The 27,815-nt window shown below is 51.4% G+C and overlaps 1 protein-coding gene across 1 annotated transcript in view; it reads left to right on the forward strand.

Moving 5' to 3' along the window:
* CCDC180 (coiled-coil domain containing 180) overlaps positions 1 to 27,815 on the forward strand; it is a 60,107-nt gene that overhangs the window by 21,726 nt on the left and 10,566 nt on the right. The window contains exons 13-31 of the mRNA XM_043891473.1: positions 633 to 755; positions 1,855 to 2,028; positions 2,842 to 2,957; positions 4,024 to 4,150; positions 5,761 to 5,800; positions 5,929 to 6,365; positions 7,646 to 7,872; positions 10,539 to 10,714; positions 12,103 to 12,283; positions 13,445 to 13,591; positions 14,217 to 14,361; positions 14,551 to 14,667; positions 16,056 to 16,154; positions 17,669 to 17,788; positions 19,375 to 19,547; positions 19,801 to 19,856; positions 19,974 to 20,052; positions 21,763 to 21,837; positions 25,804 to 25,870. Of these exons, the coding sequence (XP_043747408.1) occupies positions 633 to 755; positions 1,855 to 2,028; positions 2,842 to 2,957; positions 4,024 to 4,150; positions 5,761 to 5,800; positions 5,929 to 6,365; positions 7,646 to 7,872; positions 10,539 to 10,714; positions 12,103 to 12,283; positions 13,445 to 13,591; positions 14,217 to 14,361; positions 14,551 to 14,667; positions 16,056 to 16,154; positions 17,669 to 17,788; positions 19,375 to 19,547; positions 19,801 to 19,856; positions 19,974 to 20,052; positions 21,763 to 21,837; positions 25,804 to 25,870 (2,679 nt within the window). The remainder of the gene's footprint in view (positions 1 to 632; positions 756 to 1,854; positions 2,029 to 2,841; positions 2,958 to 4,023; positions 4,151 to 5,760; positions 5,801 to 5,928; positions 6,366 to 7,645; positions 7,873 to 10,538; positions 10,715 to 12,102; positions 12,284 to 13,444; positions 13,592 to 14,216; positions 14,362 to 14,550; positions 14,668 to 16,055; positions 16,155 to 17,668; positions 17,789 to 19,374; positions 19,548 to 19,800; positions 19,857 to 19,973; positions 20,053 to 21,762; positions 21,838 to 25,803; positions 25,871 to 27,815) is intronic.

Raw genomic sequence — 27,815 nt, forward strand, 5'->3', positions numbered from 1 at the left:
CTCTGCTGGGCACGTGCTGGGTGTGAGTGCAGAGCTCACCATGTCCCCCGGGAGCACTTTGAGCCTGACAGAGGGCGTCTGATGTTCCTGGGCAGCAGCATTGGAAGTCTACAACTGGAGACACGTTTCACGTTTTATAATAATGGGGGGAGGTTGATTTATTCTAGGTTTTGTGCACAGATCAACTCTTTATTAATATAGAGAACTGGCTTTCCAGTTGGCATAACTCCAGACAGGAAATGGGAGGCCTGCTGAGAGTGTGTAGCAGCAATGCTGAGGGTGTGCAGGATGGCAGTTTATGCCTGTAGGGTCAGAAGTAGGAGAGTTCAGGTCCCAGGCCCACCACTTGCCAGGTTTGTGCCCTCCAGCAAGTCCCTTCACTTCTCCCCCAGCTTTAGTTCCCTCATCGGCCAAGGGGGGCCAATGAGAACACCTCTGGCGGAGTCAGCGGCCAGGGGTGGCACTCAGCCAGCACCTGGACACGGTGGGCAGATGAAGCTGGCCCGACTGGGCACTGTGGGGGCTGCTGCCGAGGCTCGTGGAGACGGGTGGGAGGCTGGTCTTGGGGCAGGACCTGTCCTGAGGCGAAGCCCCCAGCAGCCTAAGCCGGGCTCTGCCTTGTCCGCCTCCAGAAGCAGCTGCTGGACTGGAAGGCCTTCACTGAGGAGGAGGCAGAGAGCCTGGTGAGCCCGTCCTTCTTCCAGATGGTGGGAAGTCTCCAGAGCAAGGTGGAGGAGGAGCTGGAGGCCTTGGACGTGCGTAACTGGGGACCTGCGCAGCTGGGCGGTAGGGTGGGGGTCACCCGGGATGCTGGGCTGTGAGAGGGGTGGGAGTCCAGGGGCTTCCAGCGTTCTTGTCGCTGGTGAGTGCCTCTGCCTCGTCATGGCCAGCCCCTCTGGAGCAATTCCCCTGAGCCGCCAGGCACTCCAGGCTCACCCCTGGCTCCCCAGCCACCCCCAGACTCCAGTCAAACGCTCTCGGACAGTGAGTGCCCCCTCCAGGCCCTTGCCAAGTCTGGGTGCTAGAGATCAAAAGGAGCAGTTAGCCCGAGTCCCAGATGCCTAGAGTCTGGAGCAGGATTCAGCAGATGTTTCCTCTAAACATGGTGAGTATTTTAAGCCCTGTGGGGCGGCAGGCTTCTGACCCAAATTCTCACTCTGCTCGTATCACAGAGAAGCAGCCCTAGGCAACACAGAAATAAATGGGTATGGCTATGTTTCAATAAAACTTTATTTCTGGACACTGAAGTTTGAATTTCACCTAATTATTACATGATTGATTATCTTCTTTAGTATTTTTTTCCCCCCAGCCATTTAAAAATGTAAAATCTGTGCTTAGCTCCCAAGGTTAAATACAAAAGGCAGAGGGCTACATGTAGCTCACGGGCCATAGTCTGCCAACCCCAGGCCCTTTGAGAGTATAAGAGACACATATGAAAGAGGGAGAGGTGAGACTTCAACAGTAGGCTCTGGTGTTTGGCTCTAGTGCTGTGTCAGAGAGCTCCAAGGACGGAGAGATGCCCAGGTCAAGATGGGCATGGCCCACTGGATGCCAGAGCGGTGCCTTTCTCCTTCCAGGCCCCGAACCCCGTCTTCAGTGGACAGGGTCCAGGTCTAGAGATGGGACTTCATGTCAGCCAGTCTGAGGGTGTGGCCATGGACAGACCAGGAATGCTGTCCCGGAGAAGGGAAGGCTGGATGTGAAGATAACCTTGAGGGATGGTGTTCAGACCCCAGTCCCTGGAGATCTGGGCCTCCACGGGCTGGCGAGGCAGCCCCACGAGAGGGGCCCTTCTCCTTTCCCCGGGGGCCGGTTGACACTTAAAGGCCCTTCCTCTGGGTTCTGCCCCCGCAGAAATCCTTCGAGATCGTGGCAAAGCAGACAGAGCAGCAGAGCTCAGACCTCTTCAGCTACTTCCAGGAGGCCGTGAGCCTGTGGGAGACACATCAGAGTGTGCTGCTGACGCAGGAGCTGGAGCTCGAGAAGAGGATGGAGCAGCAACGGCAGAAGGACAGGCGGGAGAACCAGGTGTGGCCCCGGCATCCAGGTGACCCCAGCAGGCGAGGAGCCAAGGGCCACACCCAGATTGTCAGCTGCCCGTGGCTCTGCTTGGGGGCCCGTGAATTCAGCTAGCATTCAGGTGCAAAAAAAAAAAAAAAGAAATACATACTTCACACCATATTTTATTTTTATGTAAAAATAAGCCCCCAGTGTATCTTAGACTCCAATGTAAAACCTCAAGCTATGAAACTTGAGCAGGTGAGAAACTGAGGCTCACCCTGGTCATGGGGAGTGGGTGGCAGTAAAGTTCTGGTGGAATTAGGTCTGGACTATGCAATGAGTCCCAGATCCAGACACGACTGTGATGGGGCTTGCCTGAGAGACAGACTAGGGGGCATGGAACATCTCCCTCTGGCAGTCATCCTGACCCCAAGGACATGAGCTGGCCCCCACCCACCTGCCTTCACGTAGCCGAGGGGTGGAAGGGATGCCCTCGGCGTCTGACATCAGGCACAGCAGTGAGAAGGGGAGTGAGGCACAGGCGTCTCTGGAAGGTGTAAGGGGGGCCGGCCCAGGCAGGGTGAAGGGAAGGGGCATGTCCCTGAGGAGCCCCATCTAAGTGGGGTCATCAGGGATTCAAAATAGAGAAGAACAGTCCAGGCAGGGAGAAGCGCCCACAGGCCCAGAGCAGTGAGAGTAAGAATGGTGCTTCTCGTGTAGAAAAGCCTGCCTGGGGTACCTGGACCTCATCTCCAGGGGCAGGGTCTCTGCATGTCACATCCTCTCTGGGAGCGCTGGTGACTCACATCTGCTTCCTTCCACTCCTGGTGTGGCTGCCAGGCCCAGGAGGCTCACCTTGACAAGCTCTTGGACCAACTGAGGCAGCAAAGCTATGAGAATAACCTGAAGTCACACCTGGAAAAGGCCAAGGATTTTCTGAAGAATATGAAATGCAGGTAGGCAGACCAGACTCTAGACGAGGATGGCCTAGAATTCATATTCACGGTCAGAGGCTGCCTGCCTGGGAGCCCAGCCTACGGTTGCCTCCCGCTTCAGAGCCCATTGTGCTGCTTTGCAGCTCTGCCCTCGGTCAACACAAAAGCTTTCAAGGAGAATTTAGATCAGAAAAACTTATGGAGGGATGTTTCTGGGTCGTGTAGTTTAAAGGTCAAGAGCGTGGGTCCTCCCTGCTTAAATTTTAAAACATACATGCTTTGTTAAAGAAAAAAAAAAAACTAACCAGTACTAACATATAGGAAATTCTCATTTCTGCCCAACTCATCCATTTTGTGGACATAGGCATTTATAAATGTTGGTATGTATACACCTGTAAAGTGTCTTTAAAATGAGAATTGTTCTATAACTTTGTTTCATTTTTAAAGGACCATCCATTCGTTAATATGGATGCTTCATAATGATTTAACCGTGCTCTAACTGATAAGCTTTTTAAGACTGGTGCCCGTTTCTCCACATTAAAGACAGTTCCCTGTGAACTATCTTACATCTTTGTACAACTAATATTATAAGAATTGGGATTCTTATAATATTAATAATCCCACAGAAATGGGATTGCACTGCCAATTGATTGCAGTACTTAGATTCAGAAGTACATTGTAAGGCAAATAAATAACTCCCAGAACCTTGGCCTTCTGACCTCAGGGACAGATGAAATCTGGGGCCTTGGTTTTGGAGCGTTTGATGGGATGATGTAGGTGAAGTTCTAGGACGGGGTTAGGACTGTAGACAGAAAGTGGGAACCCTTGTTACCATATGCAAAGAACTCTCTCTGTAGGTGTTTTCTAAAATGCTCTACAAAGAGTAGGCACTGCTTGTATGATCAGGAAAATAGCAGAACAAACCGAGGACCGTTACTGTGAAAGGAAGCCTCCACAGCAGCTCCGCACAGAGCTCAAGGCCGGGTGCTCGCCTGCCTCCGTGAGGTCCGAGGCGTGGCCCTGGCTGGGGTCCCTCGCCCCCAGCTGGCCCTCCCACTGACAGTGCTGTCACCCGCCTTCCTCCAAGGTACGAGGCTTTCCATGGCCTCCTGACCAAGGAGGTGGTGGGGTACCCAGTGACCACGCTGAAGGAACTCAGCTCCTACAGCTCCCGCCTCAGCCGACACTTCTGTGTGCGTGAAATCTTTGAACAGGTACGAAAAGGGATACAAAAGCTCCCAGCTGCTCACCCAGAAGTGAAGAGGAGAGGATGACTTCTAGTTCATATTCGCCTCAATAACCCAGGGGGAGTTAGAGTCTATGCCAGGATATCAAGGAGTGAGAAACTAAAAGCGTCTCCTAAAGAGACTCTCTTTTTCTCAGACTAGAAGAGGTCAAAGGCTCAGAATCCAGGCCTCAAGTCTTGAATAGAATTATAATTAAAAGGCTGATTTTATAGGCCTCCGAGTCCTACTCATCCAACTCACCATGCCGCATAACCATCCTGAAGTCCAGCTCTGACCTACCCATTCTCCTGCTCAGAAAGCCCTCCCCAGGTCTGCAGCCCCAGCCAAACCCAGCCCACAGTCGCTAGATGACCATGGAGGCCGCCGCCTCTGACTGCCCTGCTTCAACCAACTCCTCGCCCTTCCTACACGTGCCACTGCCCCCCGCCCCTCCTCACCCTGCTGCTCTGCGGGGATCCCTCTGTCCCACACACCCCAGCCCCTCAGACACTTCCAGCCACTACCAGTGACAAGGCCCCACCCACCCAGTCTGGCCTCCTCTCGCCTTCTTTACCCCGCCGCCTCGCCTCTCTCCGAGTGTGCTTGTGCGTGGGTTGTTGGCAAATGCAGGAGTTAAGGGCCTCCTCCTGGAAGGCGTTTCCTGTGAGGCAGCTGTGGCCCCCGTCTTCCGTCCAGCTCTGATTGCCCTCAGCACAGGGTCCTGCACGTAATTCAGACGTACTGAGTGCTTCCTGGTACAAGCAGGAACACCCGGAGTGTCCTGTCTGACTCCCAGAGGTGGCTCTTCCCCACACATGCACCCAGAGTTTTGCACGACCAGGGCGGAAGGTACTTGTGGTGGACGCTGAACCGGGCTCGGGTTTCCAACAGATGTGGGGTTCCTGACTCCTCAGAGAAGCCTCCTCTCAGCAGAGATCCCTGTCCCGATGGCTCGTAAATGCACTGTGTGGCTCCTGGGTTGAAGTGGAACTCAGGCTGTCCAGAGGTGGAGCTTTGAGATCAGTCTGGATGCCTGGGTTAAAACGGAGGCGCTGCTATGATGGGAGTAACACAGGAAGGACCTGGGTCCCTCGGGTTTAAGGGGCTTGTCCACGGTCACCCAGCTTGTGAGGAGCTCTAGTTCCAGCCCACTGCTGTCAGTGACACGGTGTTTCCACAGCTTCACCCACAGCCAGTGAAACAGGGAACATGTAGAGTGAAGAGGGGGCCCAGGTCATGCACATCACGGTCGTTGTGATGTTTACATCCAGCAACAGGTGCGGCAGATTCCTGCCCCTTGGATGCATCTCTCCATTTACACTTGCTTGTTCTTTGCTCCAGATCAGTACCAAAAATGTCAGAATGAGGGTTTATTCCGCGATTTTCATTGTATGATAAACAAACTTTGCTAACGTGCTTGAGATTAAGGAAAGCTGATCAGGAACACCCTGCTCACCCCTGTGAAATAAGTGGTCAGGGCCTGCATCAGATGTAGAAGGCAGGGAGGACGGGTTTTTCCTTAAAGCAAAGAGATGCCCTGAGAAGTGGCACATGGAGGAAGGCAGCTTTGTGTACGTGTCTGTGTTTTTGCCTCGTAGAACCTGGAGGGAGAAGTCATTTTCCAGTTGAGGGAACCAGGTAACACTTTTACAATTCAAGTCTGAGTCTCCCCAGCTTCACGCTTATGTATCTGGGGGCTAGGGAGGCCCAATCAGGCTGCATTGGTAACCTGTCTCTTCCTGTGCTTTGGGGCCAATCATCAACAGAACCACATGAAAAGCAGTTCCAGAAGAGAACGGGAAGTCCGAGAGGAAAACGAAGGTTCAAAGCAAATACGCGCAAACGTGACAGAAGCGGCAGGAGGAGGAGGAGTTTCCTCAAGCCAGCAGAAGAGATAGAAGAAGAAGAAGATCAAGAGGTCGAGTCCTCCACCACACAAGAGGTGGTCATGAGCCCACAGAAGTCCGTACTGAGTGAAGAGACGGATGAGTCCAGGGAGGACTCTATTCCAGGACTGGAAGAGACACAGGTTGACAGAGACAGCTCCTTGAGATCACCCCCAAACCAGGCCAGTGTGCTGGTTCACGAAGAAGAAGAGGAAGAGAAGAAGAAGGTGGAGGAGGAGAGGGAGGAGGAGGAGGAAGAGGAGGAGGAGGAGGAAGAGGAGGAGGAGGAGGAGCAGAGGAGCTCATCTGTGGATGAGGTAGGCCAGCAAAGGTTCGCTCTTGGGTTTGGAACGTGTGCTGTGTTCACTGTCTGTGTCCCTAGCACAAGCCGGGGTCCCCAGTGGGGACCATTAGCCCTAATGGAGACCAGCAGTCTCCATTAGGCTGTGTCTAAAGAATAACAAACGTATGCACACTTTTCATTGCTGCCAGCAGAGATCCCGTTCTCACGTCCCAGCAGTACTTTTTAAATTTCACCTTCCTGTCCTCACATCCCATCCGGCAACCGACTCTGTCGTCCGCCCTCGACTCTTCCCCCCTCCCAGGTCCTCTGTCTTCCCCCAGCGCCTCTTTATTGCAGAGACCAGCTTAGCTGCTCCGTTCCGCCTCTCTCCCCATTCTCTGGTTGTGTAAGAGCACAGATCCATATCCAGGTTGGCAGACAGCTCTCCTTAGAGTGCAGGGAAATGACTCTCATATGAATAAATCTCATCCTCAAAACACATGCAGACTCACAGGACAGAAATTTGAATTCCATAACCATGACGTTGCAAAGACCCCTTTCCTGTAGTGCTGTGGAAGAGTTGGCGTATGAGGCCTCTGGACAGGGACCACGGGCAGGTAAGGGAAAAGGGCTGGACGCCAGGATAAAACAGTGACTTGGTGAGGCCTCCTGTCTTGGTCGGTTCAGGCTGCTATAATGGAATACCGTGGACTGGGTGGCTTATAAACACCAGAGATTTACTCCTCACAGTTTTGGAGTCTGGGAATTCAAGGTCCAGGCACTGGCAGCTTCAGTGTCTGATGAGGACCTACTTCTTGGTAATAAACAGCTCTTTTTTTTTCTGTGTCCTTACATGGTGGAAGGGGCAAGCTCTCTGATATTTCGTTTTTAAGGGCACTACCGCCATTCATGAGGGAGGGCTCTGCCTACTTGCCCTAATAATCTCCCAAAGTCCACCTCCAAATACCAACACACTGGGGATATGAATTTTGGAGAGGCACCAACATTCAGTCTATGGCAACCATGCAACCATTATTCAGCTCCAGCCAGTGATGCCATATGGGAATGCAGACTCAGAATTGTCAGATTTTCTGATTTTTAAGAGAAATCAGAAATTCAGATTTTTAGGTGGCATTTCCCAATTTTAAAATATAAACATAGAAATATATAAATGTATATTTATATAGAAACATATATATAAACATAGACAACTTTCATCCCACAGGTTTACAACCTCTGATGTCAAAGGACCTATGGTAAGGATTACCAAGTCTGTTCAATGACGCCGAGCTTAAAGTCTTGTTTTCTGCTTAGGTCAAAGCCCAGGAGGAGAGTCTAGGGGAGATCTCCCAGGAGGAGATGGAGTTCTTCACAACCTCTAGTGGGAACACTTACTTTGTTTTCCTACCCCTGAAACAAGAAGAGAACAGCAAGACACCCCATTCCAACCTTCCTGCCATTTTCTTCAAGGACATTTCCAGTGCCAGGGTCTTAGAAGAAGTGATCATTCCATCCAGACTAGTTTTAGAGATTAAGAAACAGTGAGTGAAAATCCCTTTTATTCTCATTCTCTTTGAGTTTTATTAACAAGGTGAAATATAATAACAAAAGATTGGACTAGTTTCAGATGGAAAAGAAAGCAAATACCATATGCTAACACACATATATGAAATCTAGAAAGACAGTACTGATGTATCTATTTGCAGGGGGCAGCAAGCATTCTAACTTCTGAATTAGTTTTGCCTGTTTGTGAATTTTATTTAAATAGAATCATATAGAGTGTATTCTTTTATATCCAGCTTCCCCTGGTGAGCATGTGTATATATTTCTGTTAGATATATAACTAAGAGTGGGTTATTGGGAAGTTGACTTATATATGTGTGTCCATCTTGAGAAGATATGACCAAAAGATACTACCAAAGAGTTTTCAAAAGTGGTTTGTTTTAACAGTTTGCAGCAATGTATGAGAGTTCAGTTGCTCCATATCCTCACTTGGTATTTATTGTCGGTCGTTTTTATTTTAGGCACTCTGGTGTGTGTGTGTAGTGGTGCTTCATTTTCCTGATGAATAACAATGTCGTGTGTCTTGTTATATACTTATTGGCCATTTAATCATCTTTCTGTGAAATGCCTCATTAAATTCTTTGCTGATTTGTGGTAGATTACCTATCTTTTTTCTTACTGATTTATGTGAGTTAGTTGCCTGACTTAGACCGGAGTTTTTTTGTTAGTTAAACACATCATGAATGTTCGTACATTCTCTGTGCTTGTCTTTTTTTTTACTCTTGTAAAGATAGCTTTTGCTGAAAAGATATCTTTTTAGTAAGGTCTTAGTCATCAGTTTTTCCACTAGGGTTAGTGTGATTTCTGTCTTCTCTAAGAAATCTTTGCTTACCCCAAGGTCATGAAAATACTCTCCTGTGTTATCTACCAAAAATGTTATAAACTTTCATAGTTAGATGTACAGTTCAACTGGAATTGATATTTGCTTACGTGTGCGGTAGGAGTCAAATTCACTTCTGTCCTGTATGAATAGCCAGTTAAGGCCAGGCCATTTGAGAAGACTCTTCTCTCCCCACTGCTCTGCCAGGCCTCCCCTGACTGATGGTGTGTGTGCCATGTACTCAGTCATGTCCAGCTCTCTGCTGCCCACCAGGCTTCTCTGTTCATGGACTTTTCCAGGCGAGAATATTTGCCTGCAAGTGGGTTGCCATTTCCTACTCCAGAGGATCTTCCTGATGCAGGGACCCCGACTGATTACCATAGCTTTATACTAAGTCTTATTATCTGGTTGTGTAAGTCCTCCAGACTTGATTTCTCCAGAATTGTCTTGACTATCCTTGGCCCTTTTGTATTTCTATATAAATTTGAAATCAGCTCATCAGTTTCTGTAAGAAGACATCTGCTGAGCTTTTAATTGTTATTGAATCTATAGATACATTTGGAGAGAACCAACATCTTGACAATACACAGCCAAGAACATCATGCTGCATTTCTAACAGGATGAAACGATCAACTAGCAAAAATATTTGCAGTTCACATCTCAGTCAAAGGACCTTGTGTTCCCAATATATAAAGTGCTCCTAGAAATTAACAAGAAAAAGCGAAACTACATACTAGAATGATGGGCAAAAGATATTAGTGAATGGTAGATAGAAAAAGAAATTTAATAGTCTTGAACTCATAAAAATATGCTCAGTCTCGTCATAATATGACAAAATTGTCAGATTCAAGGGTTTGACAATACAGTCTGAAGCTATGGAGAAATTGTTGTTCAGTCACTACATCGTGTCTGACTTTACAGACCTGACTGCAGCACGCCAGACTCCTCTGTCCTCCACTACCTCCCAGAATTTGCTCAAATTCATGTCCAGTGAGTCAGCGATGCTATCTAACCATCTCAGCCTCTTCCTCCCCCTTCTTTTACTTTCAGTCTTTCCCAGCATCAGGTCTTTTTGATGAGTCGCTATTTGCACCAGGGGTCCAAAGTATTGGAGCTTCAGCTTCAGCATCAGTCCTTCCAATGAGTATTCAGGGTTGATTTCCTTTAGGATTGACTGGTTTGATCTCCTTGCTATCCAAGGGACTCTTAGGAGTCTTTTCTAGCACCATAATTTGAAAGCATCAATTCTTCAGCACTCAGCCTTGTTTATGGTCCAACTTACACCTGTACATGACTACTGGAAAAATCTTTGACTGTACGGACCTTTGTCAGCCCAGTGATATCTCTGCTTTTTAATACACTGTCTGAGTTTGTCATAGATTTTTCTTCCAGGGAGCAGGCATCTTTTATTTTCATTGCTGCAGTCACCGTCCACAGTGAGAAATGGAGAAATAGGAACTTTTATTCACTGTCATGCAACAGAAGCAGTTTGGCCATATCAACCAGATCCACAAATGTATTTTAGGTTTTGATTCAACAATTCCCTTTCAGGGAATTTATCCTATAGAAATTATTCTACACTTGACATATATATGAGGTTACACATTACAGTCTTCTTGGTAAGAACAGATGAATGGAAACCACGCTATGTCCACCAACCAGGGGATCTGGCTAAATGAATGATGGTCCACCCAGACAAAGAGATACAGTGTAGTGGGAAATTAAATAGGAAAGAAGGAATGGAAGAAGGAAGCACTTTATGTATCAACCTGGAGAGATCTCTCCCTGGTCACAGTTGCTGACTCTCGCTGGCCTCTCCCTCAGGCTTCGAACTGGCTTTTTTGAGCACTTGGAGAAATGGTTTGACCAATGTGCCCTCAATGCTCGGGTCATCATGGCCAGGAAGATTGATGAACTGGATTCAGAACTGGAGCTGCGTCTGCACCTGCACCAGCCAAGAGCCCAGCGCATTGAGAAGGACATCCACAACGTCAGGGCAGGTACCGTGGCTCTGCATTCATCAGGCAGCCCCGGTTTGCACCGCACAATGCTGAGCATGTTGTCGTCACACCCTGGAAGATGTGTGTGAGGGTTCACACCTCCCAGGCTGGCAGAGAAAGTTGTACCCAGAATCCTCATCTAAGATCTTTTAAAGAGGGTGTTAGATGCAGAAATGAAGAATATTGTCTTATTTTAGCTTTATCAGTCCCAGATACATTCCCACACCTGTCACTCACACTTTCATGACGGATGCCCTAGAGGCAGGCCTGTAGCTCAGGAATCGGAGCTAATAGGCTCAACCTCTCTAGCTGTGTGACTCTGGGCAGGTTATGTGACCTCTCTGATCTGTTCCTAACCTCCTGAGGGTATTTTGATGGTGGTAATTAACTCTCCTTGAAGTGGTACAGTGCAGAATCATGAACAACTGGTATAAGCCAGAGTCTCCAAAAGTGGTAGCCATTATTTTCAGCTTATAGTTTTTGATACTTAAAAAGACATGCCATTTCTCTCTAAGGCAGAAGGCTCCATCATTTGGGGGGAGGGCACTTTTATTTGAAAGCTTCAATGGTGCCCGTCAGGTTTTCACCTGAGTCATACTTTAAACTTCATCATAGATCCTGAGAGCTTCCTGTGGCCTTAGGAGACCTGCTTGACTTTTTGGGGCCTCGTTGTCCTCATCTGGGAAATGTGTGCATTAAATATAAATATAAACAAAGATGCTCCCTGAAGTCTGGTTTCCTTTCTCTTCCCTGGCTCCTGGCCCAACGCACAATGTGAATCTGGAGGCCAGAGAAGCGAAGCCCCAGAGTCCCGCCTTTGTTTTTGGCAGAGCTGAGCCCACAGCATATCCCCCATTCCTGGCAATAGGAGGTCAGATGAGGTAACTCAAGGCTCTCTGCTAGCTCTTAAGGCCTATGATGGAGCTCTGAAAGTCCGCCATAATTCAGGCTTGTTGGAAATCAGTAACCACTGATAGAAAGGGTCAGATGCCAACTGCCAAACTTTGTGGTGGTCTTTTGCTCCCAGACCCTCTCACCAAAATCCCTGCCCTCCTCAACACTCATCCCACTGCTCCCAGAATGGGAGATGCTCTAGCTCCCAGACCTTGTTCCCTTCCACTTCTGGCAGGGTATTTCCACCACTCACAGCCAACCAGAGCCTCCTCTCCAATTAAGGACACTGGGACTGTCTCGGATGGGTTCCCCTGAGATCTGAGTCCACTCCCAGGCTGAGCCCTGGAGAGGGCAGTGGGGACTGGACCTTGGCTAAGAAGTCCCTTCTCTGTAGCTCGCCTGGGACAGGCGCATCACTATCCAGGAGAACGCTGTCCGGAGCGGACCCAGGGTCCCAGAGGGCCTCAGCGCCCCCGCCCCGTGTCCTCTTTCAGCTGAACTCTTGCTTCACCAAGAACGGCTGGACAGCCACTGTGCAGGGGTGATGGAGACACTGAGGAAGGAGAGGATGATGTTCTGCCAGTTCCAAGAAGAGCAAAACCTGAAGAGCAAACACTTCCGCCGCAAGATTTCTGACATGGAGCACATCTTCTTGAACGCCACCAAGAGCCAGAAGTAAGGGTCTTGGGGGACTCAGTCATGGCCTGGCAGCCCCAGAACCCTGGCCAGGTGTCTCTGCTCAGAGAAGCAGTCCTCCCATCCGCTGTGGGCAGCAGAAGAGTTGGGGTTTCCAGAAGGATTTTCATCTCGTCATGAGAGTAGGAGTCCAACTGCGGTGACACATCTGGCCAGGGGCTTGGTTCTGGGGGTGGGGGAGCAGCCAGAGAGAGAAAAGGGTGCGAATGTCAGAGTGCAGGGTACCAATGATGTGCCCTGACATGTCCATGGTGGGAAAGACCCAGGGAAATCAGGACGAGCTTCCTGGAGGTGGCCCTGGGCATGGAATGGAGGGAGGTGAGGAGGAGGCGGAATTCTCCCACCAGAGAGGCGCACTGGCCCAGCTCCAGGTGGGGGTGTGCTCAGGTAGAACCAGGCTTTCCTGGAAGGCCATTCAGGGATTTGAGGTGAGGCCCCGGAAGGCCTCCATCTGGTCACAGGTGAGGAGACTTCACAGGTACTGTGGTCAGGTACCCAGGAGGCAGCTGGTTAGGGTAGACTCGGATGTAAAGAGGAAGCCTGCAGGCTGCTCTTTCCGGAAGTCCCAGGGCACAGGAGCCATATTTCTTGGAGTTAAGAGGGGGTGGCGGTAAGGGGAGGCCCTGGGGATTCTCTTAGCAATTTGGTGGCAGGAGCCAGACGGGGGAGAGATGCCCTCCGACCCAGCTTCCTGAGAGTCTGGCACTCTGTCTGCACACGCTGGCATTCTGAACGCCCTTCTGAGACCGCTTTGTCTGCCCTGTGAAGAGAGGCGTGCTTCTGCTGACCGCACAGCTGGGCTCGGGGCGCACGCCATCCCCCAGGCAGCCCTCCCGCGCCCGGTCGCCGCCCTGCCCTCCTGCTCGGGGCGCACGCCATCCCCCGGGCCGCCCTCCCATGCCCGGGTCGCCACCCTGCCCTCCTGCGTCCTGCACAGCTGGGCTCGGGGCGCACGCCATCCCCCGGGCCGCCCTCCCGCGCCCGGTCACCGCCCTGCCCTCCTGCTCGGGGCGCACGCCATCCCCTGGGCCGCCCTCCCGCGCCCGGTCGCCGCCCTGCCCTCCTGCTCGGGGCGCACACCATCCCCCGGGCCGCCCTCCCGCGCCCGGGTCACCTCCCCCCGCCTCCTGTGTCCCCCAGGCTGGCGACCCTCAGCAGCACTCTGCACCGGGAGCTGCTCAGCTATGTCGACGTCATCCAGGTGTCCCTGCGCAGCTTCCGCCAGTACCTGGGAGAGAGCCTGGGCAAGCTGCGCGACACCAACATTGAGTTCATCAAGCGCTGCAGGTGGGAGCCAGCGCCGGGCCCGTGGGCCCCTGGGCTCTGTCTGTCGAGAGGTGGTCTTGTGTGCCTCTTCACCTTTCAGTTATGACGAAACACCCGTGGCATAAATGTGTCCATTTTAACCACTGTGCGGTGGTCCAGCGGCGTTACGTGTGTTCACGCTTTTGTACACCATCCCCACCATTCATCTCTAGGACACTTTCGCCCTCTCAGCTGAAGCCCTGAACACTAACTGCCCGTTAGGCCTTTCTTCAGCCGCTGGGAACCACTATGCTATTAGTATTTTCGGTCTCTATGAATTTGACTACTCTAGGGGCCTCATGGAAGTGCAATCACAGCACATTTGTTCTTTTGTGTGCTTGACTTTTTCACTTAGCATGATGTCTTCAGTGTCTGTCCGTGTGTCAGAATTTCATTCCTTCTTAAAGCTCAATAATACTCCATCATGTATGATGTGTTTATCCATTCATGCCTTGATGGACATCTGGGTTGTTTCCCTGCTCGTGTCCTTGAACTTTTTCCATGATCTTGTACTTTTAATCTAAAGCCTTGCCTGCCACAGTAGTTGGGATGGGTGGAATGGTTCAGGGCTGATCAAAGGCTTTTTTTTCTCCCAAATTATTTTCAGATTGTTTTCAGAGGGAGGCAACTTTTCTTCTGAAGAAATTGACTCGCTGTGTCATCGACTAGAGAAGGAAGCTGCCCGGATAGAGTTTGTTGAAAATTTAATCATGATCAACATGGAAAAGATGGAGAGCGATTACCTGGACCAGGTGAGTAGGCCCCACCCTGACCTCTAGCCAGACTCCTGTGACACCCGGTTACATAGTTGCCTTGCTCACTGCCTAATAGGCCAGCCAAGCCTCCTTTCCACCCATTAATTGGGCCTGTCCCCCTCTGCTTCCAGAGTCCAAAAGTTCCAAATTAAGTCCCACTCCTTTACTTTTTTCTCTTTCTTTAAGGCTAATGAGTTCATCAGCAAGTTTGAAAGTAAATTCCATAACCTGTCCGTGGACCTTATTTTCATAGAGAAAATCCAGCGCTTGCTGACAAATCTGCAAGTAAACATCAAGTGTGAGGTAGGACAGATACGTTCTTCATCTGCTGGATGTTTTTGTGGTGTTTTTTTTTATCTTCTTCTTCTTCTTTTTTTTTTTAATTGTAGTGGGTTTTGCCATACACTGACATGAATCAGCCATGGATCTACATGTGTTCCCCATCCCGATCCCCCCTCCCGCCTCCCTCTCGATCCCACCCCTCTGGGTCTTCCCAGCGCACCAGCACAGGCACGGCCCCAGGTGCTGGGGATGCCGGTGTGGTCTCTGCCCACCTGGGACTGGCACTCCAGCCAGGAAGTCAGAGATTAAATCATAATAGCTTCTAACATCCACTGAGTTATCAGGCAGCATGCATCTTAGTGGGCTTATTTTGATGAACTGTATGAGTCCTCACAAGAGCTGTTCTTAGCCCACTTTAGAAACAAAGAAATTGAGGCAGAGAGTCATTAAGAACACAACGTCCCTAAATTGTGGGGCCAAAATGTGAACCCATGTCTGTGACACCAGAAATTCAGGCAATGCCTGGCCATTTGGGCGACAGAGGACTAGAGGGCCTCATGAGGTGTGTGGGGACATAGAGGAGAGGATTTCATCTGGACTGCGGAAGTAGTGCTTCCCAAGGCTTGATGGAGAAGGAGGAGCCAGCCAGGCAGGAGGGTGTGGAGCAGTGTCCTGGAGAGATCATGAAAAAAACCCTGGGGGAGTTGGAGCCAAGGAGAGAGAGAGAGCTCAAGGAAGACGACGCGGGGGTGCATTGAGGCTGGAGCTGTGGCTGGGTCAGCAGGGTCCCATGAGTTGGGCTCCGTGGCACTGGAGTGAGAGTCAGGGCAGTGGGGATGAGGGTGCTATTGATTACAATTTTTTAAGCTGCAGTAAAAACTTTTTTTAAGCTGAAAAGTTTCTTCAAAAACATCACTTTGATGGCTTCTGTCTCCCAAATGTGTTGCCATCTTTATTTAACCATTCCTATTTGGAGGAATTCTTAGTGGGCTTCACTTATTACACACAGAGGTGTGATAGACGTGCTTTCACTGGAAGCCCTGATGGTGTCCGTAGGGTGCCTCCCAGAGCTGGAATTCCTGGGCTAGAGCAGGAGTGTTTCAAGGCTCTTTGTGCTTTCCAGGTGGCTTGTACAGATACCCGCTCACCAACAGGGCCTGAGTGTGTCCTCCTAACACCCTCAACCAGTACTGCAGGTCACCAATTTTATTTTTGAAACTTATTTATTTGGCAGAAAAAAACAATCCTTTAAATTTGCATTGATCTAGTTTCTAATACAGCTTTGCATTTTTCCCTCCAATTTCATTTTTCTCATATTCAGCCCATCTCTCGGATAATGATTTGCTAAACTTTTTCTTGATCAAAATAAGTATTCTGGAAGTAAATCTCTGAACCTCTGGTTTTTCTAGGTAGCAAAATCCAATTTGCAGACAGAGGGATTAAATTCTTCTCTAGAACAGCTTCAAAGCAAGGTACAGATGTGCCGAAGCTCAAAAGGGGATAAACAAGTAAGTGTTCAGTTCAGTTCAGTTCAGTTCAGTCGCTCAGTCATGTCCGACTCTTTGCGACCCCATGAACCGCAGCAAGCCAGGCCTCCCTGTCCATCACCAACTCCCGGAGTCCACCCAAACCCATGTCCATCGAGTCGATGATGCCATCCAACCATCTCATCTTCCATTGTCCCCTTCTCCTCCTGCCCTCAATCTTTCCCAGCATCAGGGTCTTTTCCAATGAGTCAGCTCTTCACATCAGGTGGCCAAAGTATTGGAGTTTCAGCTTCAGCATCAGTCCTTCCAATGAACCCCCAGGACTGATCAGTAGATGCTAAGCTGTGAATAGTAAAGATGCATGCTAGAATTGTTAACTGGAAATAAACTCACATTTGTGGTCTAGATTTCTCTACCACCAGCAGGGCCTCTGAACCTTCCTACTTCACCTCTATTTTATTCAGTGGAATTAAGGAAGAGAAGAGAAAGCAGCCATTGCCCCTGGCCCCCAGCACCTCCCTGGCAGGCATATAGAGGCCAGTGAGCCCGGGGTCTTGAGTCTGGCCTCCCTCCCACTCTGAAGTCATGAGGCCTCCCTCCTTATAATTGGAATGCAGCCCTGGATGAGTAAGGGAAGCAGGACTCTGCCCTCTGAACAACCATCTTTTGTTCCCTTTGTTTCGACTGGTTACTTTGTGCGTAAACTGGTTCCCTTTGTGCGTAAACTGGTTACTTCCATTTTCTATGTGTAAGTGGTGAAAAGTCCAAATTGGAGTGAAGTCTGAGAGAAGTGAGGTTCTAAGTGCCCGCAGGGCCCTGATCAGCAAAGCAGGTCTCGGCACGCTTACATCGTTGACTTGCTTGTTCTGCCTCTCGTGCATGTCCCTGTCCCCTGTGACACCCCTGTGGTCAGGGTGTCCTGACCACCCTGAGCCCTTTTCTCCCCAGCCCAGCCAGGCACTTGTAGACCTGGCGTCCTGGCCAGCAGGTCTTTGCGCTCTGGTTTCGGTAACCGAGTTGAAGTTTTATCATTGTTAGCACTGTTGTTTGCTGTTGTTTAGTCGCTCAGTTGTGTCCAACTCTTTTGCGACCTCATGACCTCTGAGGCCATGGCTCCTCTGTCCATGGAATTCTCCAGGCAAGAAAACTGGAGTGGGTTGCCCTGCCCTTCCCCAGGGGATCTTCCTGACCCAGGGATGAAACCCGGGTCTCCTGCACTGCCGGCAGATTCTTTACCCATCCTCTGAGCCACCAAGGAAGTCAAGTAAGTTTAAGCCATTTGCTCAGAACAAACCCATAGAACCAGGATTAGAACTCCTGATGCCCCATCCAGGAAGGGCCCGCTGCCCAGTAGAGTTGCCCAAGAGAGCTGGCCCAGGGCTCCTCATTCTTCCAGGGCCCTCCCTGCAAGAGGGAGGCCTCCCTGGAGCCAAGAGGTGTCCTCGCCAGCCAGCCGGTTCCTGCAGTCCACATGGAGTCAGCCTGCCCGCCTGCAGTCTGCTTCCTGTGGCTTTTTTCCTCCATATCCTCACTAGGTGGTGAGCACAGAAGACCTCCTTGGCCTTATTCGAACTTGGAAAGAAAAACTGAGCCAAAGGATTGAGTATCTCAACTGCAAGCTGGACATGATATCCATGACTCACCTGGTCTTTTCCGTAAGGAATGGGATGGGGCAGCCATGGGGAAGAGCATCTGAGCTGTGGGGGCTGGGCTCCCAGGTGTCCTACAGGGCTCAGCAGATCCCAGGGAGAGGAGACCCCTCAGGCCCCTGCTGGACATCAAGCCTGCAGGGATGCGTTAGAAAGGCCACAGGCTGTGGTGTCAGATCTGGGTTCACATCCCAGATGGGCCACTTCCTTGCACTGGTCCCTTTGGAGATCTGTCACCTCCTGGCAGCACCTCCCCACCCCATGGGGCCCTCAGCTCTCAGGGAAGTCTCACCTCTCAACTTATTCCTTCCTACTCGTTCCCATTAGCAGCCACCAGCTTCTCCCCACCCCACCCCCACTACCTTGTCCAAGACTCCCATCTTTTGTACATACGGCTGTCCTGATCCTCGCACTTCCCCCTGTGATCCATTCCCTGAGCTGCAGCCAGGCCTCTTGGACAAGGCCAGTCTGCCCATGTCCCTCTCCTGTCCTCAGGATAAGATCCAGATCCCCACCAGGCCTGCCTCGACCCCTTCATTTCTCTGGTCCCCCTAAGAGCTCACTTTCCCCGAGGCCTTCACTCACCCACTAGTTTGGGCCAGCATCTCCTGACCCCCGTGGCATGTTCTACTTCCGCATGAACCCACAGACCATTCAGTGAGGTCCCCCTTTTAGCAGCTGTCTCCCCTAGACTGTGTGCCCCAAGAGGGCAGAGCCTGTCGCCCTCAGCCCACACTCAACCTCTCTCACCAAGCTTTCACCAGAGGTCTCAGCCAGCTTCCAGGAGGACCTGTCCCAGAGCCGATGGCATCCTAAGTGGATGCCCCGCGAGCTGAGCTCTGCCCGCCCGCAGGCCCCGCCTCTCGCGGCCGTGCTCTGAACCAGCCCTGCTTCCTGCTGTGCTGCCAGCGCCAAGCTTTCATCACAGCACCAGCGCTGAGCCCCGCTGGACGAAACTCAGGAGTCCCGCTGGAGTCCTTGCCTCCAGGGCTTACAGGGCAGCCATGGCACAGAATAAAACAGGGCAGAGCTCACCTAGGTGCTCGTCGTGGGTCCCGCGCTCACTGTTTCTCCAAGGTCCCACTCGAGGTGGAGGTGGCCACTCACTTATCCACGCACTCGTTCATGTACTTGTCCTTTGCTCAAAAGCACCACCTGGGCACATCTGCGAGTAGCCCAGTTCGTGACCCTCAGCCTCAGGGAAGATGCTGTAACTTTGTTTTCATTGCACTGGCCCCAGTTGGACCATTTATTTGTAGAGGTCCATATTAAATGTCTTGTCTCTCTGACCAGACTGTAAGCTCCATAAGGATAAGAGTCACATGTGGCCCCTTTATCCTGTGTCCCAGGCCCAGGGAGAGCCTTGCAGAAAGCAGGCACTCAAGAAATACTTTTGAAGGTCTCGTCATGCACACATGAATGAATGAATGAATGGCCCTCTAAGATATATATAATCCGTGCTGCTTCACAGAAGGGGCAAGAGAGTCTAAAGTGGTCAGCCTGCAGCACCTGGGCCCAGTGGTCCTGGGATGGGAACCCAGCCTGCCTGCCTCCCTGATGCCCACAATCAGGCCCTGCTCTTTGGCCTGCAGGACAACGTCTTGACTGACCTGGAGGTAGACAGTGACATCTTGTTATCTTCAGAAGTCTATGAAGAAGAGGCTAAGGCAGACATAGTCACCCCTGAGTCCTTTGCCCAGCCAAGCCGCATGGGGAAGTCCATGATTGAAGACCCAGCTGTGGAGGTGGTCAAGAGGATCCTGCAGTGAGTGGCCCGGGTGTGAACAGTGGGGCCCAAGCCTTCAGGGGCCGGTCCCCATGTGAGCCCACCCTAACAGCTGTGGCCTTGTGCAGGCCTCCTCCTCCCCTCAGAGCCTCAGCTTCCTCCTCCGAAGTGGAGCTCACGATTGGGCGGATTCACATGGCATTGTGGGCTAGCCAGGATGGGGCCCCGTGCCTGGCCTCAGCCATCCTCTTGGTCATTGGGGAAGAGCTCACATCCTTTCCTTTGGTTTCAGGTTTCCCGACTCGAAGTCCTCAACCCATCAGTGTGACAAAGAACGGTCCCAGACAGGTAGGGGCAGCCAGGCCTGTGGATTTAGGGCGCTGACAGTGGGGTAGCCAGGGGTGCCACCTCGTCCCTCCTCACCTGGGATCCTCTGTTGTTCTCCTGGGTGCCCATCACCCAAAGCCTTGAGGCGACTCCGGAACCGAGCGGAGCACTCCCTGAAGAAGGCCGTGTCCATCGCCAGTGCCACCTCGGCAGCCAGGTAGAGAGGCTAGGCTGCCTGCAGCCTCCCCTCCCCAGACCCGACCCCGACCCCCAGATGGAGGCCAGAGGCTGCCCTGTACCAGCCCATGTCCTCAGAATGTGCCTCCTGTGCTCACAGGCTCGCCAAATAGGGGCCCTCCAAGTTGGGACCCCGCAAGGGGCCGGCTCCAAAGCCTGCCTTAGACAGGTCTGTTCTCATCCCTGCCCAGTGGCTTGACTCCCAGAGCCCTCCACCTGAGAACCTGTCAGGGCGTTGGGGGGTTATCCACAGTGACAGCTACCTCCCATACACACTGTCGGTCAGAGGGCGTGACCTGGGAGGTGGCTTTCCTTGGATGGCATCACAGAGTCTTGGGAGCTCTGGGTCTCTGCATCCTGGCCATGTGTTCTGCCCACTGTGCCCTGTCAGGCTTGTTAGAGTCATGGCTCAGTGAGCGTGGGCCCTGGATGGCCCCTGACACCGATTTTATAGAAGGTGGATGACAGAAGCCACATGGCTGACCTGACTTTCTGAGTCTTTGATGAGCCATATTGACCTAGTTTAATTCTTGGTTTTGAAGCAGTGACACTGAAGAGGTTCCTGCTTTGCATACATCCAGAGAGTCTTTTTGAACAGGCGTGCCATCTGCAGTGTGGACATAAACAAAGACCAACCAAATGGGAAAAGCAAGCGCTATGCAAAGCTTGCTACAACCAGGGAAGCAGCCACTGTCACTTGCATTTTAACAGAGACACAAAGGCAGGCAAGAGAGTGGGAAAGGGGTGTAGTGGAGAAAAGGGAAGGCTTCAGATGTACCCTGTTGGTGGTGGTTGCCCCGGGAAGGCTGGAGGAGGCCCAAGAGCAGTAGGCGTCTTGTGTGATTGGTTAGGGGTATACATTTGACTTGTTTGTCCTAAGTCGGAAGCAGGGACAAAATCTAAGGGAGCTGTCCTACTGAGCAGGTCCTGGCCCCGTGGGGTGAATTGTTACAGGGGGTATTATTTGGCTTCCTGGATTGTTAGTGAAGATATCAATCTGTCTTCCTGCAAGTCTGGCTTCCAGCAGGCCGCCTTCCTGAATGGTTTATTGTAGCTAAGGGCTTGGTGTCCTAGGCAGATTGTTACAGCTCATGAGCCAGGGTTCTCTGTTTATACATGGTGTAACCATTGTCCATTTGTATAATCAACCTCTCAGTGGTTACCAGTGACATATACGTGCTGCTAAGGCTGCCAGATGAAAATTCAGGATGTCTAGTTACATTTGAATTTCAGGAAAACAACACAATATTTTTTAATATGAGTATGCCCCAAATAACACATGGTGTGTATGCAGAAAATTGCTTATTGCTTATATGAAATTCAAGTTTATTTTAAAAATTTATTTTATTGAAGTATAGTTGGTTTATAATGTGTTAAGAAATTCAAATTTAAGATGTGCTTGTATTTGAAAATTTGGCATTGCTGCCTGCAGCTCTCAACCTGTGTTTCTTTGGGTCCTCACCACAGGGAAGCAAGGATTCTACTTTCGGGGCTGGAGCCCCTCCATCCCTCCCCCGGCCTTGTGTGGGTTTCATCCCTACTCTAAGGCCATCTGCAGAGCTGTCGAGGGGGGGGCCAGCAGCTCAAAGGGCTGGGCCGCACACGCGGGTCTGGGCAGGGCTCCTGCAGACGCAGGTCTGCTTGTGTCCGGCTCCGGCTTGCAGAGCACTCACTCGCCTTTGCCCCACAGCGTCACGAGGTACACCAAGCCCAACCGACTGGATAGAAAGTACCAGGTGCTCGGCGACAGGCCTCCTCCGGCGGAGTAAGTGTCAACGCCATTCCTTTAACTCTGCTTTAACCTGTCATCGTTGTCACTTGGCAGCTAAATCTGACTCACTGAGGGGGAAATAAGCAATAGAAGGACAGAGCAGGAGAGGTTTCGAGGGGCTGGTAAGGGTCAAGGTCTGTCTGTCTCAGCCTGTTTCACCTAAATCTATTGAGAGACGTTTTCACCGAATGTAGGCATTCATCAAGAAGACATTCTTCTTTCCTTTGAACAATCTGTTTATTTCTGTTCAGTCACCTGTTGTTTATTAAAGGCTGGCTGCTCCATCTCTTGCGGCTTGGTTGTAGGGCAGCCAGCCAAGGAGCTTTCTAGACATTGGGCCTGAAGCCCCAGAGTGGCCCACTTGGGAGCAGCTCCTGGCGTTCCAGTTGCCCATCACCCAATTCCACCTGGCGGGGCTTCTTTGGATCCTGGAGGAAAAGCCAGCTATAGAACAACTGCGAGTCCCAACAGGGACCCGGACAGTTAGGGTTCAGCTGTCAGTGGCGTCGTCAGGAGGGTGGGAGAAAAATTAGAAATATTAATATGAGGAGTTGTAGCCAGATATGAAGGAGGCTAGAAAGAGTTGAGCCTGGAGAAAGGAATGGCACCCCACTCCAATATTCTTGCCTGGGAAATCCCATGGACAGAGGTGCCTGGTGGGCTACAGTACATGAGGTCACAAAAGCGTCAGACGTGACTCTGACTAAACAACAACAGAAGAGTTGAGATTTGATAAGAATTGACAAATATGCGTGATGGCAAGATCTGGTCCAGTTTCCAGGGAAGTCGTGAATCCTCAAGGCTAACAAATAAGGTTCAGTTCAGTTCAGTTCAGTCGCTCAGTCGTGTCCGACTCTTTGCGACCCCATGAATCACAGCACGCCAGGCCTCCCTGCCCATCACCCAACTCCCGGAGTTTACTCAAACTCATGCCCATCGAGTCGGTGATGCCATCCAGCCATCTCATCCTCTGTCGTCCCCTTCTCCTCCTGCCCCCAATCCCTCCCAGCATCAGGGTCTTTTCCAATGAGTCAGCTCTTCGCATGAGGTGGCCAAAGTATTGGAGTTTCAGCTTCAGCATCAGTCCTTCCAATGAACACCCAGGACTGATCTCCTTTAGGATGGACTGGTTGGATCTCCTTGCAGTCCAAGCGACTCTCAAGAGTCTTTTCTAATACCACAGTTCAAAAGCATCAATTTTTCAGTGCTCAGCTTTCTTCACAGTCCAACTCTCACAAATGGGGTTGGGATCTACTAATCACGAGAGAGTGCTATAGTTATTGAAACGTAAAATTTCTGTTGCCGTTCTTTTTGATTCTTGTTTATGAAACAAGCCTGGTCTCTTAGATTTGGCCTCTGATTATTCACATAAATGCAGCAAGAGTGGCAGCTGACCACTGAAACTTCTATGTTTGCATTTTTGCTGGAGCTTTTCATAAAGAATCTCAAATTAGAGTCTTAAAAGCCTCTTGAGACTAGGAAGACAAGTCAGATTTCACGCACAGTACCTATCGATTTGGGTGAAATCCTCTCTTCTTAAGGTCCCCACAAAACTGTAAGGTTTTCCTTACCCACCTGTGAAGCTGGGAACCCCGTAAACCAGGTGCCAGGTTGATTTTCCAAACAGGGCTTAAAAGCATTTCTCCATCAAGACGATCTTAGTTTCTTTAAAATGTTTGATCATGTCCTATCTTATACATTGTTGTTCATATGACATTTCCGTCAAAGCCTCTTTTATCTATCAGTGTTTCCAATTATATCCCATCACAAGAAGGACAACTTCTTGTTGAACTCACATAAATAATTATAAGAGGTTTTGAATTCTAGAGCACATATGAGTGGATGAAACGGCCAGCATGCTTCTCATTAACCTCTTTTCCCCTTTAGCCTCAGGCAGTTGCTTTCAGGAGTCCCTCAGTCCCTTGAGAGCCTTGATAGGATCAAGGGCCTAAACTTAGTTCAAGTATCTGTAGGGAGTTGACGGCTGGAGTGGGAAGGGAAAGGATTGACAGGAAGGACAGAGAGGTGGAGGAGGTAGCAGTTTAGAGGGGGACGTATCGGAGGAAACTGAAGGGAAGGTGGAAGGCGGCAGAATGGGGAAGAGGGAGCAGAGGTGCTGATGGGCAGGGAGGGAGAGGTCTTAGAGGAGCCAGTTTAGGGAGATCTTGTTTTCCCACGAGGCCAATAACGTTCCAAACTATCCTTAGTAAAGCCACGCCAGGAGCGTGAGTCAGGCAACAGAAATTGGGGAAGGCACAGTGAACGCACATAGAGAACCTGATGCTTGCTCAAGGGCAGCTTTTGTCAAGGTCAGCAGAGAGCAACTCTCTTCCTAGAAAGGGTTGGGAAAAGTAGTGGGGAAAGCCATGAAGTTAGACCCTTTGTGCAGCTCCCTGGGTCCCTCTCCCAAAGAAGCCATCTCTCAGGAAGGAAACGTTTGCATGAAGATGTACCATGCAATACTTTTTATCCCAGCTAAAGATGGGGGGGAAACCTAAAGTCCAAAAATAGGGGATTGTAAACACAGTACATACATACCCAGTGGTGTTACACAGCCATTTAAAATGATATCATCATGTAGGGGGAACACCTTAAAGGGTGCAGAATGTAAAAAGCACATGAGCCTAATTCCAAACCAATTTAAACATCAGCAGAAGGAAATATAGTAAATGTTAGCATTAATTTTTCCATCTTGCTTTTCAGCTTATTTCTAATTTTCTTTAATTATGATGAGTGAATTTGTAAATGAAGGATCACATCACACACACATACACACACAGATTTTTCGGCAAAGAGGCATGCAGGGTCTTAGTTCCCCAACAGGGAACTGGACCTGTGCCCCCTGCAGTGGAAGAATGGGGTCTTAACCACTGGACCCTCAGAGAAGTCCCTTTTTTAATTTGGTGGTGGTTTAGTCGCTAAGTTGTGTCTGACTCTTTGCAAGCCCATGGACTGTAGCCTGCCAGGCTCTGCCCGTGGGATTCTGCAGGCAAGAATACTGGAGTGGGTTGCAATTTCCTTTTCCATTTTTTTTTAATTTGGGGGACTTTAAATATATATATACATATATTTTAGAAACTGGTCAAAAATGATGTGTGTGTAAAACAGTCACTGCATCACTTTACAGAAAGTTTGAAAAGATAGTTGTCCTCCAGGTGTGTGCAGTTCTAACACATCAGTCCCTTATTTCACTCTTAGCATTGAGACAGCTGACCTACTGACAGGAATATTCGCTAGATCCGGGCAGATTTGTTCAGTAAGGGACCTCGTGTGCACAGTCAGCCTAAAGGCCAGATGTATCAGAAAGAGGATGTTTGGTCCTACAGGCAGTCCTGCCATTTGATGAATGTTTATAAGGAATCGTTCTTTCTCCTCTCAACCAAGACAGAGACACTGATGGGTGTAGGCAATACACTAGACAGGGGATTCTATGGGGAACGAAAGCAGACAGTGTGTGTCCTGCTGGCCTTTACCAGCTGCTGGGAGAGATGGGGCTAATCAATCAGCCAGCCACACATATCAATCCCCAGAGCTCCTATGGGGAAGCTAGAAAGCTGAGAGCTGCTCAGGGCGTTGGAACGAGGCAGTCAGGGGTTGCCACTGAGCCAGGGCCGGAGGAAAAGCAAATGTGACCAAGAGGAAAGTTATTTGTGTTCCCTGGAGAGGAATCAGTGTGAGCAATGGCCCTGGGGCAAGAGTGAGTAATTCCAAGGAGTAATGAGGAACAGAAGAGAACAGAGACACTTGGAAGGGGCCAAACACAGCTCGGCACATGCACGCAGCATTCAACGCGACAAGCAGAAGTGCCAGGTGGGAGCGTGCTTAGGCGACCCACGCTGCCCAAGGCCACTTCAGGCTGGGCCGCTGAGTGCTCAGAATGTTGTGTCCACTTGGTCTTGTCCACACCATTTGCTGTGATTAGACAAGCCCTCTCAGGGATCTGTCTCCTGTGTGTTGCAGGGATTTTAAAGGCATCATCCTGAGCCTCCTCTGGGAGAGCAACGAGCTCCTGCTGACGGTCGTGGAGGTGAGGGCTCTGCCTGCCCCGCTGCCATCTGCTGGCCACACGCCCCCAGCAGGCTCTCCCCCCGCCTTCTGCCAATAACGACCTTTGGGTAAAACTGAGGAGAGGGGAGTACAGCCCCCGTGACCACAGCTGCCCAGCTTCTGTCACCTTGTGTGGCGTTTCTCATCCTAGAATTAAAGCTCATCCATCCATTTACCCATTTATTCCGCCACCAAACATTTCCTGGGTCCTGTGTGTCAGACATTTGGCACACCCGATAGCAGGAGCAAGCCTGGTCTCTGCCCCGGAGTGGCCAGCGCCCAGCAGAGAACGACATGTGATGGCACCACAGAGGGAGGGTGGGGCCGTGGGGGCAAGTGTCTGGGGCGGGCGGCCTCTGGTAGGAGCAACCCAGGGCCCCGGTCCAGTGCATCCCACACGGGGTGTCTGTGTGCTCCCTGTCGGCGTCCCCCTGGGTGTGAGTCTTTGGAGCAGAGCTCCGGGCCATCTGTGTTACTGGCCCCGCTTGGCAATCCGTAGAAAGCTCTTGGTCTCATGGTAGAAGACCCATCTTTGTCTTGAAGGATGCGTAGAGTTTTACCATTGACTTGCTTGTGCCTTGCGTAGCCCTGGGACAGTGACAGTGGGGACAGGGACAGAGGGAGGAGGGAGACCCCAGAGGAGGGGACAGGGACAGAGGGAGGAGAGACCCCAGTGTGGGGACAAGGACAGAGGGAGGAGGCAGACCCCAGTGTGGGGACAAGGACAGAGGGAGGAGGGAGACCCCAGAGGAGGGGACAAGGACAGAGGGAGGAGGGAGACCCCAGAGGAGGGGACAGGGACAGAGGGAGGAGGGAGACCCCAGAGGAGGGGACAAGGACAGAGGGAGGAGGGAGACCCCAGTGTAGGGGACAAGGACAGAGGGAGGAGGGAGACCCGAGAGGAGGGGACAGGGACAGAGGGAGGAGGGAGACCCCAGTGTGGGGACAAGGACAGAGGGAGGAGGGAGACCCCAGAGGAGGGGACACGGACAGAGAGAGGAGGGAGACCCCAGTGTGGGGACAAGGACAGAGGGAGGAGGGAGACCCCAGAGGAGGGGACAGGGACAGAGGGAGGAGGGAGACCCCAGTGTGGGGACAGGGACAGAGGGAGGAGGGAGAGCCCAGTGTGGGGACAGGGACAGAGGGAGGAGGGAGACCCCACAGGAGGGGACAAGGACAGAGGGAGGAGGGAGACCCCAGTGTGGGGACAGGGACAGAGGGAGGAGGGAGACCCCAGAGGAGGGGACAGGGACAGAGGGAGGAGGGAGACCCCAGAGGAGGGGACAGGGACAGAGGGAGGAGGGAGACCCCAGTGTGGGGACAAGGACAGAGGGAGGAGGGAGACCCCAGTGTGGGGGACAAGGACAGAGGGAGGAGGGAGACCCCAGTGTGGGGACAAGGACAGAGGGAGGAGGGAGACCCCAGAGGAGGGGACAGGGACAGAAGGAGGAGGGAGACCCCAGTGTGGGGACAAGGACAGAGGGAGGAGGGAGACCCCAGAGGAGGGGACAGGGACAGAGGGAGGAGGGAGACCCCAGTGTGGGGACAGGGACAGAGGGAGGAGGAAGAGCCCAGTGTGGGGACAGGGACAGAGGGAGGAGGGAGACCCCACAGGAGGGGACAAGGACAGAGGGAGGAGGGAGACCCCAGTGTGGGGACAGGGACAGAGGGAGGAGGGAGACCCCAGAGGAGGGGACAAGGACAGAGGGAGGAGGGAGACCCCAGAGGAGGGGACAAGGACAGAGGGAGGAAGGAGACCCCAGTGTGGGGACAGGGAGAGAGGGAGGAGGGAGACCCCAGTGTAGGGGACAAGGACAGGGAGGAAGGAGACCCCAGAGGAGGGGACAGGGACAGAGGGAGGAGGGAGACCCCAGAGGAGGGGACAAGGACAGAGGAAGGAGGGAGACCCCAGAGGAGGGGACAGG

This window comes from Cervus elaphus, chromosome 29 (assembly GCF_910594005.1).
Source record: "Cervus elaphus chromosome 29, mCerEla1.1, whole genome shotgun sequence".
NCBI lineage: Eukaryota > Metazoa > Chordata > Mammalia > Artiodactyla > Cervidae > Cervus > Cervus elaphus.